Source organism: Corythoichthys intestinalis, chromosome 11 (genome assembly GCF_030265065.1).
Source record: "Corythoichthys intestinalis isolate RoL2023-P3 chromosome 11, ASM3026506v1, whole genome shotgun sequence".
NCBI lineage: Eukaryota > Metazoa > Chordata > Actinopteri > Syngnathiformes > Syngnathidae > Corythoichthys > Corythoichthys intestinalis.
In genome coordinates this window covers 58565312-58577956 of record NC_080405.1, presented here as the reverse complement: position 1 = coordinate 58577956, position 12645 = coordinate 58565312, and the positions used below count along the sequence as shown (strand labels likewise).

The 12645-nt window shown below is 40.6% G+C and overlaps 1 protein-coding gene across 3 annotated transcripts in view; it reads right to left on the bottom strand.

The window, feature by feature from the left end:
• Positions 1 to 12645, bottom strand: part of si:rp71-46j2.7 (uncharacterized) — a 45655-nt gene that overhangs the window by 14862 nt on the left and 18148 nt on the right. For all 3 annotated transcript variants that reach the window (XM_057851137.1, XM_057851138.1, XM_057851140.1), the window contains 7 exons: positions 8504 to 8666; positions 8370 to 8425; positions 5035 to 5225; positions 2534 to 2644; positions 2244 to 2369; positions 901 to 999; positions 672 to 830 (listed from right to left, as the gene is read on the bottom strand). In XM_057851137.1, the coding sequence (XP_057707120.1) occupies positions 672 to 830; positions 901 to 999; positions 2244 to 2369; positions 2534 to 2644; positions 5035 to 5225; positions 8370 to 8425; positions 8504 to 8666 (905 nt within the window). The remainder of the gene's footprint in view (positions 1 to 671; positions 831 to 900; positions 1000 to 2243; positions 2370 to 2533; positions 2645 to 5034; positions 5226 to 8369; positions 8426 to 8503; positions 8667 to 12645) is intronic.

The window sequence follows — 12645 nt, the reverse complement described above, 5'->3', positions numbered from 1 at the left end:
CGTTCTATTGATTTTAATGTGATTTTTACGATCTTCATGTGATGTAAAGCACGTTGAATTGCCTTGTGTTGAATTGTGCTATATAAATAAATTTGCCTTGCCCTTTATTCCTTCTCTGCTTTTCCATTTCTGATTTCAATTTAATGTGATTTTCATGTATAATTTTATTTCCTGTTTCGATTGCCTTCGTTTTAACATTCTTTTGATTTATTGTGACTTCATTTGATGTAAAGCACTTTCAATTGCCTTGTGTTTAATTGTGCTATCCAAATAAATTTGCCTTGCCTTAAAATGCATTGGCTGTCTACTAGTGACAAATTCATTTCAATTCAAAGCATAAGGACGATTGGACGCCACATGTTTAGATGTCTAGCATCGTCACAGTCACCGACCACTGATATTCATCAACATATTGTCGCAGTAATAATAATAAAAAAAAAATGTAATATGACGAGTTGCCCTACCACTTCAAATGGATTGGAGGACTACTATTTTCAAATTTGACACCTGCAACCTATAGTCAAGTGAGCGTTTATCAACTTAGCTGTATGGATGCTCCAAACAAAGTTTTGTTGTTCTTTTGTAACAATGACAATAAATATTCTGAATCTAGGGACGCTCCCCCCCCCCCCCTTAGATTTGAGGAAATTTAGTGACGTGCAGAATTTCACCTCTTCGTCCTCTTGTCCGGGAGTGAGGAAGTAAGCCAAACCGCTGAGAAGTCCCCACACCCCTCCGTAATGTTGCTCTTCATTCAGCAGCTTATCTAGCGGACAGAGAAACTGGAACACCGGTTGCGTGTGTCCAATCAGAGTGTCTGATATTAATTCCTGGTGAGGGAGACAAAAAACGTTTAACATCCTTTTTCCTGGTGCGGAATATTTTTTCCCCCTACGTCACCTGCAGGAAGTGTTCCACGGAGACTTTGGCTTCTTCTTTGGCTTTGCTGCTGACCTCCAGCTCGTTGACCTCCAAGATGGCGGGCAAGCTGGTGGAGTCCTGGGGTCAAATGATCAAAACATTAAGACAACTGGGACCAATTTTAAGGAAAACTCCCAGTGAGATAATTCTTCATCCTTTTCAAATGACTGGATAAAGGATTATGATAATAGTGGATATATCACCTATTCTTTTGGGATAAATCGGCTCATTTTATCTACAATGCTATTACACTGGGCTTCACATTTCAGCTTTAAATGTGTATTATGAATATTATGCAACTACTGTATCTTAGAGTAACTATATGAATGCTGCACCGATGAATTGATTAATTCAAGCAATTTGATAAGAAAAAAGCTTCAAATCAAATTTTGCTGCTTCGAGGATGAGTAATTAGAATGGCTTTGTAATGGTTTGTTTTGAAAGTGTTTGCATTGAGTTTTATTGATCTGGGTGGATGCACTGCTCTCCAGTGGCAAAAGTGAATATGACATAACTCATCTAACATAGCTTGGAGGTATATTTAGCAGTTTTGATTCACTGTGGCGACCCAGGAAGGGAAAAGCCGAAAGAAAGAGAAGAAGATGTTTTTTTAAAGATTTGTTAAGAGCATTGTTAAAAAAAAAAAAAAAAAAAAAGTTAGCAATTAATAGCATTTAAGCTGGCGGACTTTTGCTACGCAAGTTAGCCAATTGTTCTTTTGTTGTACTATGATCCTCATTTATTCATTTTTTTTAAATACCGTTTGAGGCTATGCTCGGATATTTTTAATTTATTTTTAAATGCGTTTATTACTCTTGTGAAAAGTACAATTCGGCATAATTTGAAAAAACACTCGGGAATTTAAGTTTGTATTCACATTTTATGACCTTTCGAAAGTGCAATCTTGGCAAGCCTTTGTTTTAAGTCTTTGAAAAAATGTATTTTGCAACACATTAAATGTTTGTAATCTGACTATTTCAACTAATTAATGGATTAATCGATTACTCATAATTGAAAGCTGCAGCTCAAATCTGGATTTTAAAGATCATTTGCTTTCATTGAGGACTACAAAATCTAAGGGTTAAGGGTTTCTCTTTATTTATTTTATTTCGTTTTATAAAAAATAAGGTCAACAGAAATGAACAAAAAAAATCTTCATTTTTTTTATTGCAACAGCAAAGTTAACCAAATAAAATTAAACATTTTCTTTTTTATTCCAAAAAATAAGTAAATATTTAATGTTAAAGCAGGCTTGGAAAAAGGAAGGATCTGGACCATTTTTAGGTCGACAATATCTGATTTGGTCATCAATGAATTCTCACCTGCCACCTGTTTCGAAAATAGATGACGTCCATGTATTTCTTCTTGATGTCCCACTGAAGGTTTTCCGGGCTGTCCCTCTCCTCCAGATGAACCGTGAAGATGAGCTCCTCGTTTTCCCACTCGGCCTGTGATGCAGAATGGGGAGGGAGGGAGGGAGGGAGGGAAGGGGAAAAAAACACCTCACTCCTACTCAAGAAGGGCTTCCAAGGACAAGCTTTCACAGAGCTTCCGCTGACAAATAACAGGCCCCGCAGGACATTCCGGGGAGTCGGTGATATTTAGAACTCACATGAGGGATGCTGACAGCCCAGCGGCCGACGCGCCACATTTCATAAGACAGCTTGAATTCCATCATGTCCTCTTGGACGCTTGTCAGGTAGTTCTCCAGATCGCTGTCTTCCTAATGGGGTTTGGTTTGGACGCAAATCAACCATCACTCACTAAAGAGCCAGCCATTTTCAAATGACGTACAGTGGTACCTCTACATACAAAGTTCATTGGCTCCAGGGCCTCGTTTGTAAGTCGTATGTCGAGCAAGATTTTCCCATAAGAATACATTATAATCCCATTAATTGGTTCCACAGCCTGAATACCTACACTAAATCCTTAATAAACGCTGCAAATAGCAATTACACATAGCAAAACAAATAAATGATGAATAAAAATCAGAATAATGATATAAAAATAATAATAATTCCTGTAATAATGTCATGAATCAGGTTCTGGCGGATTTGTTTTGCGTGGCATACCTGAACGCACCGCGCGGCTGACTTGACAGAGGGAGGGAGGGAGGGAGGGAGGACTTTTTACTGTCACTTTGTTCAGCTGGGGCTGACCACAGATTTCATAATGTAGTGATGGGAAACGGGGCCGATGAATAGGGGGCCTGCATTGTTGGCGAGGCCGTCAAAGCTGACCGAGTGGAATCACAAACAAAGAGCTTTTTTCCTTGAAAATTCTTGTGAATAAATGTTTACCGTAATTTTCGGACTATAAGGCGCACCTGACTACAAGCCGCCACCCACCAAATTTGACACGAAAACAACATTCGTTCATGGATAAACTGCACTGGACTATAAGTCGCAGCTGTCCTCATTGTATTATGGGATATTTACACCAAACGATATTAAGCAGTAACACTTTATTTGACAGCGGTATCATAAGACCAACTGAACCACCATGTAGCAAATGGCTGCAAAGTTTCATTGCTTCAAGAAGATTCATTTGGCCATTACTGCTCCCTTGAGGGATACATTCAATCTCTGCTTCCACCTGCTGTCAACAATGTTGTCGTCCAACATGCCTACAGATGTAAATAACAATCAACATTCATTAATTCATTCATTTTCCAAGCCATTTATCCTCACAAGGGTGGCAGAGGTTCTGGAGCCTATCCCAGCTAACTACGGGCAATTGGTTAGTGGTTAATCAAAATTCATCTTCTGTGCTAATTATTTCCGCAGTTAGTCATCCAGTTGTTTCACAAATCACCATCACTGGTATTCTGTAACACTATATTTTACAGTGGCGCCATAAAACCATCAGAATTATGAAATGACGCTACCATGAGCCTTAATGAACGCTTATGACAGATGCCATTTTGTGTCATCCAGCAAATGATCTCACTTTTGAATAGATGTAAAAGATCATAAATGGAGTTACAGACGTAATTTGCCCAATGATACTTAAGGACATCTGTCATAAGCATTCATTAATGCCGATGATCGTGTCATGTCACAATTATGACGGTCTTATGACGCCGCTGTCAAATAAAGTGTTACCTGTTAAGCCAAATAAATCAACAAATTAGCCGTACTGGACTATAGACCGCAGGTTTAAAGATGAGGGAAAAAACGTAGCGGCTTATAGTCCGAAAATTATGGTAAATCCCCAAATTCTTTATAGATATGGACGTAAAAAAGTCTTGAATCTTGGTTAAAAGCAAAACAAAACAAAAAAAAACCTGCAGTTAGCATTTATTTTACGTAAATATGTCGAAGTACAATGCGAGTCTGTTAGTGAATGTAGCTAGCAGCCGCCTGATGTAAACAACAGCTTTTCTGTGGAAAATTCTTGTGAATAAATGCTGAAATTCCCGAATTCTTCATAGATATGGATGTAAAACAGTATTGATTCTTGATTAAAAGAAAAAAAAAACCACGCAGTTAGCATTTATTTTACGTAAATATTGCAAACTATGATGCCAACGCAATAGCGGGCAATTTCTCCCATTGATTTTGTTAACAACGTTTCAAAATGCATGTAGGGTATGAAAAATAATTAACCTTCACCTTAACTTATAAAGACTGGCCAACAGAGGTCGGAGAAGGACCGTCGAGATTCTACAGCCTTATTGTCAAGTCAGTTCATAGACGCGCCCACCATGCTCATATTTTTCATTCCCATCTTCATTTGAATGGTAAGCCTCACCTTTTTCCTTTTTTTCCACCGCCACCTGCACAAACATTCTTGGAAGCCATGTTGATTTCTCACACAAGAAAATCCGCCATGCGTCCGTCTTGAGGGAAAACAACGTAACTGTGGCGCTGTCATAAATCGTCGTATTTTGAGCTTGTCGTCGGATGTAGAAACAAATGGTGAGTTAAATTTTACGTCGGATGTCGACGCAATCGTATGTCAAGTTACCACTGTACGTTTCATGAGAAAAATCTCACAGCACACAAAAACGCCACGACACAACAAAAAATTGAAATCAGTGAATCGTGATATCTTCAACTCCATATATTCTGTTACGACTATAGAGAGCGTCCCGATCACGCGTACGCTTACCTGGTCGGAGTCGTGCTGGCTGTGCACGGAGCCCTCCCTGCTGCTGGCCTCGTCCTCATTGGAGGCGTCTCCCTGGACGGCCATGATTCTCATCACTAGCTCCCGCTCCAGCTTTTTCATCTTCTTCTTCTTGGCTTTCTTGGTCTTCATCTTGTCCACGAATTTGGACCAGCCCGCCTTTAACCTGTTGCCTGACAGATTGGACAGCTGATTAGGAAAGCAGACGCATCTTATTTTATCAAGGCTAAACATCATGAATTGTTTAACCTTTAATAGAAGCGGCAGCGATAAATCTGTGTTCCAAATTCATCTGCTAAATCATCCAACTTGTTCATGTCGTGTTTACAAGCGAATCTTATTAGGGCGCTTGTTTGTCCACATTATGTAAACTCTGACTAGTGTTTCATAAATATGCGCGAGGCTCATTACTAGCGTTTCATTATTTGCTTTCACTCGCTCATCGGCGCCTGCGAATAAATACATTGACATTAGCTTCTTGGACAAACACGGGAGAAACTCATTAAGTGCGAAAGGCCCGCTGGTACAAATGCAAGCAATCCTGCGGCGGGTGACAACACCAATAACAATAATAATGATCCCATCTGCTCTTCCTGATGCCGCCGTTTCAAAACAACTTGCAATGCAACGGCCTATTTTTTCCCCCTTCGAGGTCGACGCGGGGGGAAAAAAATTCCACCTTGCCTCGACTTGCCCATCAATTCTCATCCAAGCATGACAGCTACATTGATTTGTAGCCAAAGTTCACTCAAATGTGTTCACGTTCACTTGGGAAGACAAATGAGACGATGTTTAGATTCCCGACCGTGTCCATTTCACCACATTGGGGGGGATCACTATACAGTGCTGGCCAAAAGTATTGGCACCCCTGCCATTCTGTCAGATAATGCTCAATTTCTCCCAGAAAATGATTGCAATGAAAATAAAAATTAAATCATTATCATTTTACACCAAAACTCCAGACAAAAGTATTGGCACCCTCAGGCTAATACTTGGTAGCACAACCTTTAGACCAGACATGTCCAAAGTCCAGCCCGGGGGCCAAATGCGGCCTGTGGTCAAATTTCATCCGGCCCGCAGCCTCTGTCCTAAAACCCATAACGTCTGGCCTGTACGTAGACTTAATAAATTGAGCAGCATATGAAGTAGCTTACACTAAATGCTGTTCCTCATTTACCTACTAGAGGGCAGCAGGACTCTGAGTGACATCACTCCGTGTGACGCTTTACCCCCAATTTTTTTAAAATCACGACAATAAACAACAAAAAAAAGGAAAGTTGACTGTGAGGGCCGGCGCTTCAATGGTAGGTGGAAATTGGACTATTTCTTTACTGAAATACACAACAACCGTTTGCCTCATTTGCCAGGAAACAGTGGCTGTTTTTAAAGAGTTCAATGTCAAGCGACATTGCCAAACGAGACACGCTGACATGTATGACAAGATTGCAGGGAAGGAACGCTATGAGAAATTGAAGCAACTTGAAGCTAGTTTGTTTAAGGAAAAAAAGTTAAGTGAATATTCAACTGCATGTGATATGCATGTTTCAAATGAACCAAAACACATGCTTAAGACTGTTGAAATTATAACAAAAAAGCAAATGTGAAACAGAATGGCTTGCTCAAATTTGTTTAAATACATTGTTGTTGTACGTAAAGAACCTCAGCCAAGGTCGGCCCCCCACATTTTTACCACACCAAATCTGGCCCCCTTTCCAAAAAAGTTTGGACACCCCTGCTTTAGACAAAATAACTGCGAACAACCGCTTCCGGTATCCAACAATACATTTCTGACAATGCTCTGCTGGAATTTGAGACCATTGTTCTTTGGCCAACTGCTCCAGGTCTCAGATTTGAAGGGTGCCATTTTCAGATCTCTCCACAGGTGTTCTATGGGATTCAGGTCTAGCCACTTTAGAGGTCTCCAGTGCTTTCTCTTAAACCTTTTCCTGTGCTTTTTGAAGTGTGCTTTGGGTTATTGTCTTGCTGGAAGACCCATGACCTCTGAGGGCTTTCTCACACCAGGCCCAACATTATGCAGCAAAATTTGTCGGTAGGCTTCAGACTTCATAATGCCATGCACACGGTCAAGCAGTCCAATGCCAAGAGGCAGCAAAGCATCCCCAAAACATCAGGGAACCTCCGCCATGTTTGACCGTGGGACCATGTTCTTTTCTTTGAAGGCCCCTGTTTTTTTTTTTTTGTCCTGACAACTCTCTGTTGATGCCTTTTCCCAAAAAGCTCTACTTTTGTCTCATCTGATCAGAGAACATTCATCCAAAACGTTTTTGCCTTTCTCATGAAAGTTTTGGCAAACTCCAGCCTGACTTTTATGTCTCTGGTTCAGAGTTAGAGTTTTCCTGAGTTACCTATCATAGAATCCCTTTTCACTCAGACATCGACGGATAGTACGGGTTGACAATGTTGTACCTTCGGACCACTCGCGGGACAGCTTGAACTTGTTTGGATGTTAAGTGAGGTTGTTTATACACCATCCGCACAATCTTTCGTTGAAATCTCTTGTCAATTTTTCTTTTCCGTCCACATCTAGGGAAGTGTCGTGGGCTTTACATTTATTGATGACACTGCACACGGTAGACACATATTGCCTCTGCAAAGCCCTTTGAGACAACCTTGTTGTGATTTAGGGCTATACAAATAAAATTAAATTGAACTGAATTGAATAGACACAGGAACATTCAGGTTTTTGGAGATGGACTTGTAGCCTTGAGATTGCCCATGCTTTGTCATAATTTTGCTTCTCAAGTCTTCAGGCAATTCTTTGGTTTTCTGTCTTTTCTCCATGCTCAATGTGGTACACACAAGGACACAGGACAGAGGTTGAGTCCACTTTAATCCATTTTAAATGGCTGCAAGTGTGATTTAATTATTGCCACCGACTGTTATGTGCCACAGATGCTGTTAATTACACAAATTAGAGAAGCAACACATGATTTTTCAAAGGGTGCCAATACTTCTGTCCGGCCCATTTTTGGAGTTTTGTGTAAAATGATCATGATTACATGTTTCCCCCCCCATTTTCTTTTCTGTTTTTTTCATTGCAAGCAAAATAAATGAAGATGTTACTACCAAAGCATTTGTAAATTTTCTGGGAGAAATTGAGCATTATCTGACAGAATTTCAGGGGTGCCAATACTTTGGGCCAGCACTGTACATAATCCAAATAATATATGGATTCAATGAATTGATGAGTTTTTTTTAATTGCAGATGATTTCATCATGAATTCCCTCATATGAGTCGTTACCAAAGTCATTGAATGGATTTGATGCGAGCACAAAAAAATAGCGCTCCAACAGACCTTTGCCCTTGCCTTTAATCTTGCTGCTGGTGGAAACTTCTTCTCCCTCAAAGTTCCTACAAAACGTAAGGCCGACCAGTCAGCGCAAAACACTGATGATAATGACGCAATCGATCGGCACGCGGGCAACTCACACTTGAGCGCTCTCGCCCTCGTGCGACGCAAGAGAGGCTCGTTCCGGGTCGGAGGCGCTCAGCTCTTCCGTAGAACTTTTGGCAGAGACGCTGTCGAGCTGGCTCACCACCAGCTGGTTGAGGTTGTCAGGGTCAGACAGCCATGTCACTAACAGGCCCAAACCTGAGGACCGAGGGAAAAAAAAAGCAAATGGGCCCACTCACCAACACTTGATTTGGTACATGCACACGAGGGCCGAAACAAGAGGAAAAAAGGCCAAGAAGGGATGATTTGATGCACAACGTTTTGCTTCAAGATCTACTTTTCAAAGGAGACAACCTCCCTGTTTGTAACCCTTTTGTTTGTTGCAAGCTACTAGCTTGTTAGCTTTGCTGCACATAGAGCCGTTGTTTGAGCATGCACAGTCATGTAAGTGTGGGTATAAAAAAAAAAAAAAAAAATTCAGACCTCATTTGACTGGTTGCCCTGTAAATAGTTGATGGATAAAATGGATGATAGGCTCATGTCTATTTTTTTCCCCCCCAGTGCAATTGAACTTTATTTGGATAGCATTATATAGCGCCTGCAAAGCTCTGCAGCAATAGTGCACAATACTAAAAATTATATATACCGTATATTTCGGACCATAAATCACACCTGAGTATAAGTCGCACCAGCCATAAAATGCCCAATAAAGAGGGAAAAAACATATACAAGTCACACTGGAGTATAAATTACATTTTGGGGGGAAATTTACTTGATAAAATCACACACATAGAACAGATATGTTATCTTGAAAGGCAATTTAGAATAAAAATACAATAGAGAACAACATGCTGAATAAGTGTGCAGTATGATAATGTTACATGATGCATGAACAACGAAATGCGAACGTGGCCGGTATGTTGAAACGATTTGAATTTGAAGTTTTTAAACATTGGCCCCCTACGGATCGGCCCTGCGCCCCGTGTAATGTCAATATATCATGAAGTCTATGCTACCAGTTAAAAAAATCCACAAAATACATTTTTCGACAAGGTTTTCACAAGCGAATGGTTTATCATTGAGTGGCTTCTCCTTTCTGTGCATCATCTACAAGTGAGATATGAAGAATGAAGCCCATTTTTATTGGGGAAGAATTCAACAGCATATATACACAGCCCATAATAGATATTATAGCCTTTTGATGAAGTGTACAGTTGAAAATAAGCAACCCAAATCCCTTTTTAAAGTGCCTCCAATTCATCAAAAATCCTCGCATTAGTATGCCGGCTAATTACCGCTCATATAAACAGCATTAATGCTGGGGAAAATGGCCGTGTGATATTGCCAACTCATTTAGCCGCAATAGGAATAAAATGTTGCATCGATACTTCTTTGGTTGCGAGCCAACAAAAATAAAAGTGGCCTGTACTCGGACGATAATTCTTCAATTATGGCCATAAAAGGCATCTATTGTAAATACACTGGAATAGCAAAAAGTTGCAGAAGATGAAAGAGTTTATGGTGGCTTTTAAGACGAAGCCCCAAAGGGACACTCTCAATGTCTGCAAACACTTTTCCATAAAATCCCAAAAATTCATGTGCAAAGCTCCAAAAATTAAAAAAAAAAAAAAAAAAGCCGGTGACAACAAAGAATGGCGGGATTAAACGTATAAACAGAGCGTGAGTCAGCATAGGAAATACAAACGCATGGCAAGAAACGACGCGACTTTCAAATGCACTGATCGAGCGTCCCTCAAGGCGTGTTTCTTGTCTATCTGTAAATAATTGATGATTTTGGCAGCAAAAACCCTTTCTCAGCCATTCTATTGTTTGAAGGTGTCATAAACACTAGAAATAGTGGCGTCAAAGTCTCTGTTCTGCCAGAAAACGGAATATAAGTGGGTTCAGTCGAGCGTGTAGTCGTGCTGTTAAAAAATGGCAACCCAAAAAAAAAACCCCACAGACTTTGCATTAGGTTTAGCTAGTTTTATAAGTCTTTTACCTCAAGTACCTACTTTTTTTCTCACCCTTTAACCCTGCGTTTTTCACAGCAAAGGAGCTTATCTGTAAACCAAATTTATATATGAAGCCCTTTACAAAAACCTGGGAGCTTCTCAAAGTGGTTTGTTTACTTTCGAACTAGCATCTTGCTTCATTATTGCAGATAGCAAAAATTCATTTTGCTCAGCGACCAACACGGTGAAATCGTTACTTTGTTTGTCTTCAGAATCTTTAACCACCTAGTGTGAGTGTCCTCCAAAAACGCTGAGTTGAGCTTAACAGTGCGCACGTCAAACAGATATTTAACATTTTTGCTAGATAGCGTTGTATTTGTGTGAAGGAGTTATTTACAGTGATGTGCAGACTTTTTTGTCAAGACAATAACCGCAGCGGCCTAAAAAACAAACATTCAAAGCTAATATTGAGTGTTTTGAAAGATTAAAAAAAAAAAAAAACAGTTTGCTGCAATGAAGCTGCTATGCTAGCACACTGCTAGCTGAGATTATTAGGTAGTATGGGGATTTGAAGTCTAAAGACGACTCCGTTCAAAGCTTTGTGCCATAACAGAAGAACAAGTTATGGCAGATTTAAAAATACAAGACATCGGTAGTGTGCTTCTACCAAGCTGCTATGCTTGGGCTAGCACTGAGGTCTACAATGGGAATATTAAAGTGCCTATGACAGGATAGAAAAAGTCGTAAATAGCATTATTATGTGAATTACAACCATATTTTGAGACGATTCGACTATATACAACAAGGTGCAAATCAGAGATGAGAAATTAGTCTTTTAATCTGCCGTTTGGCCACGCCTGTCATTATAGCGCTCTAGCGTCCCCAGCTGGAGGATGACGTCGGCAGGGTCACGATTTCAGCTGATTTAGGATTCAGCCCGTTGAGAGGGAAAATTAAGAACGAGGAAAATATGACATAGAGCAGCTAAATGTCATCAATGTTTCAATCTCTCTACTCCAATATTTTTACAGGATATTCTTTTTATCCAAGTATTCTTCCCCAATTGCTAAATAAATAGTATCGTCATAAAAAATAACAAGTCTTAAATAAATAAATGCATTTATTCAGTACGACATGGCAAAATTACTCCATTTTGGTCAAGACTGTCGACATTTTTGCACCTCCTGAACGGTATTTTAAGCTACTGGAATTAGTCCGGTTTTTGCCATTTCCCTGCCCCGGCTTCGGAGAGCGTTAACAAACCAGGAGGCATGACAGCTAGCCGACAGGTCTTATTCTTGCCTTTCGAAGCGAAAAATCACACAAAACTACACCCGGATCATGTCACGCGGTGGCGGGGCTGTCGATGGGCTTCGCCGATTGGCAACCCTCCCCGGCGGCGAGCAGGTGACAGCTCGTCGTTCCCTTGCTGCGGGCAGGGGAGCTTGTTTGCCGGGGAAGCGGCTGGAGAATGACCGACGGACAAACCGGCCGACGTCGGAGTAGCGCGTAGCTGCCACGTGGTCAACTATATGGCAAACACGTAAACAGTGAGAGAGGGGCATGCAGTTGTTGTGCAGCCAACATGGCAGGATGTGTCTGAGGAGAACTTTTCTACATGTCTGTCTATGATCAAACGTAAGTAAATGGTCTTTGATTTAAAGAAAGTTTGTAGTGTTTACTTAGCAATCGCTGTATTTGCGGCCATTTTTAACACAAAATTGCAATTTCTGATGGGGTGGAAAATTTGACATAACGCCGGGCACAGAAGACCTTAAATGGCCCAAAATGACCTCATTGCCTGGCATTGGCTGCCAATGACGGTCACAGACGTTCAATCTGTTTGAAGTGGGAGGGGTGGCAGCGAATGAACGAATGTTCATTTGCTGCCACCCTCCCAGTTCAAATGGATTGGACGTCTACTAGTGATAAACTCATTCCAATTCACAGCAGAAGCTTGTTTTTCTGTTTATTAGTTGTTTGTAGAATATCCTAGAATGATTTCCTTACCAATGTATCGATAAGTGTTGTATCGCCATATCGTCAGATCATCGTTATCGTGAGCTTTGTATAGCAAATCGTATCGTATCGTGAGGTAACAAGAGGTTCCTACACCTACGAGTGACACAACCAGACATTGCTACGATGCAGGTTAACCACGCGTAAAATGTCACACGTTGTGAACACATTAGGCTCCTTATGTTTTCGTCCCCACAAACACA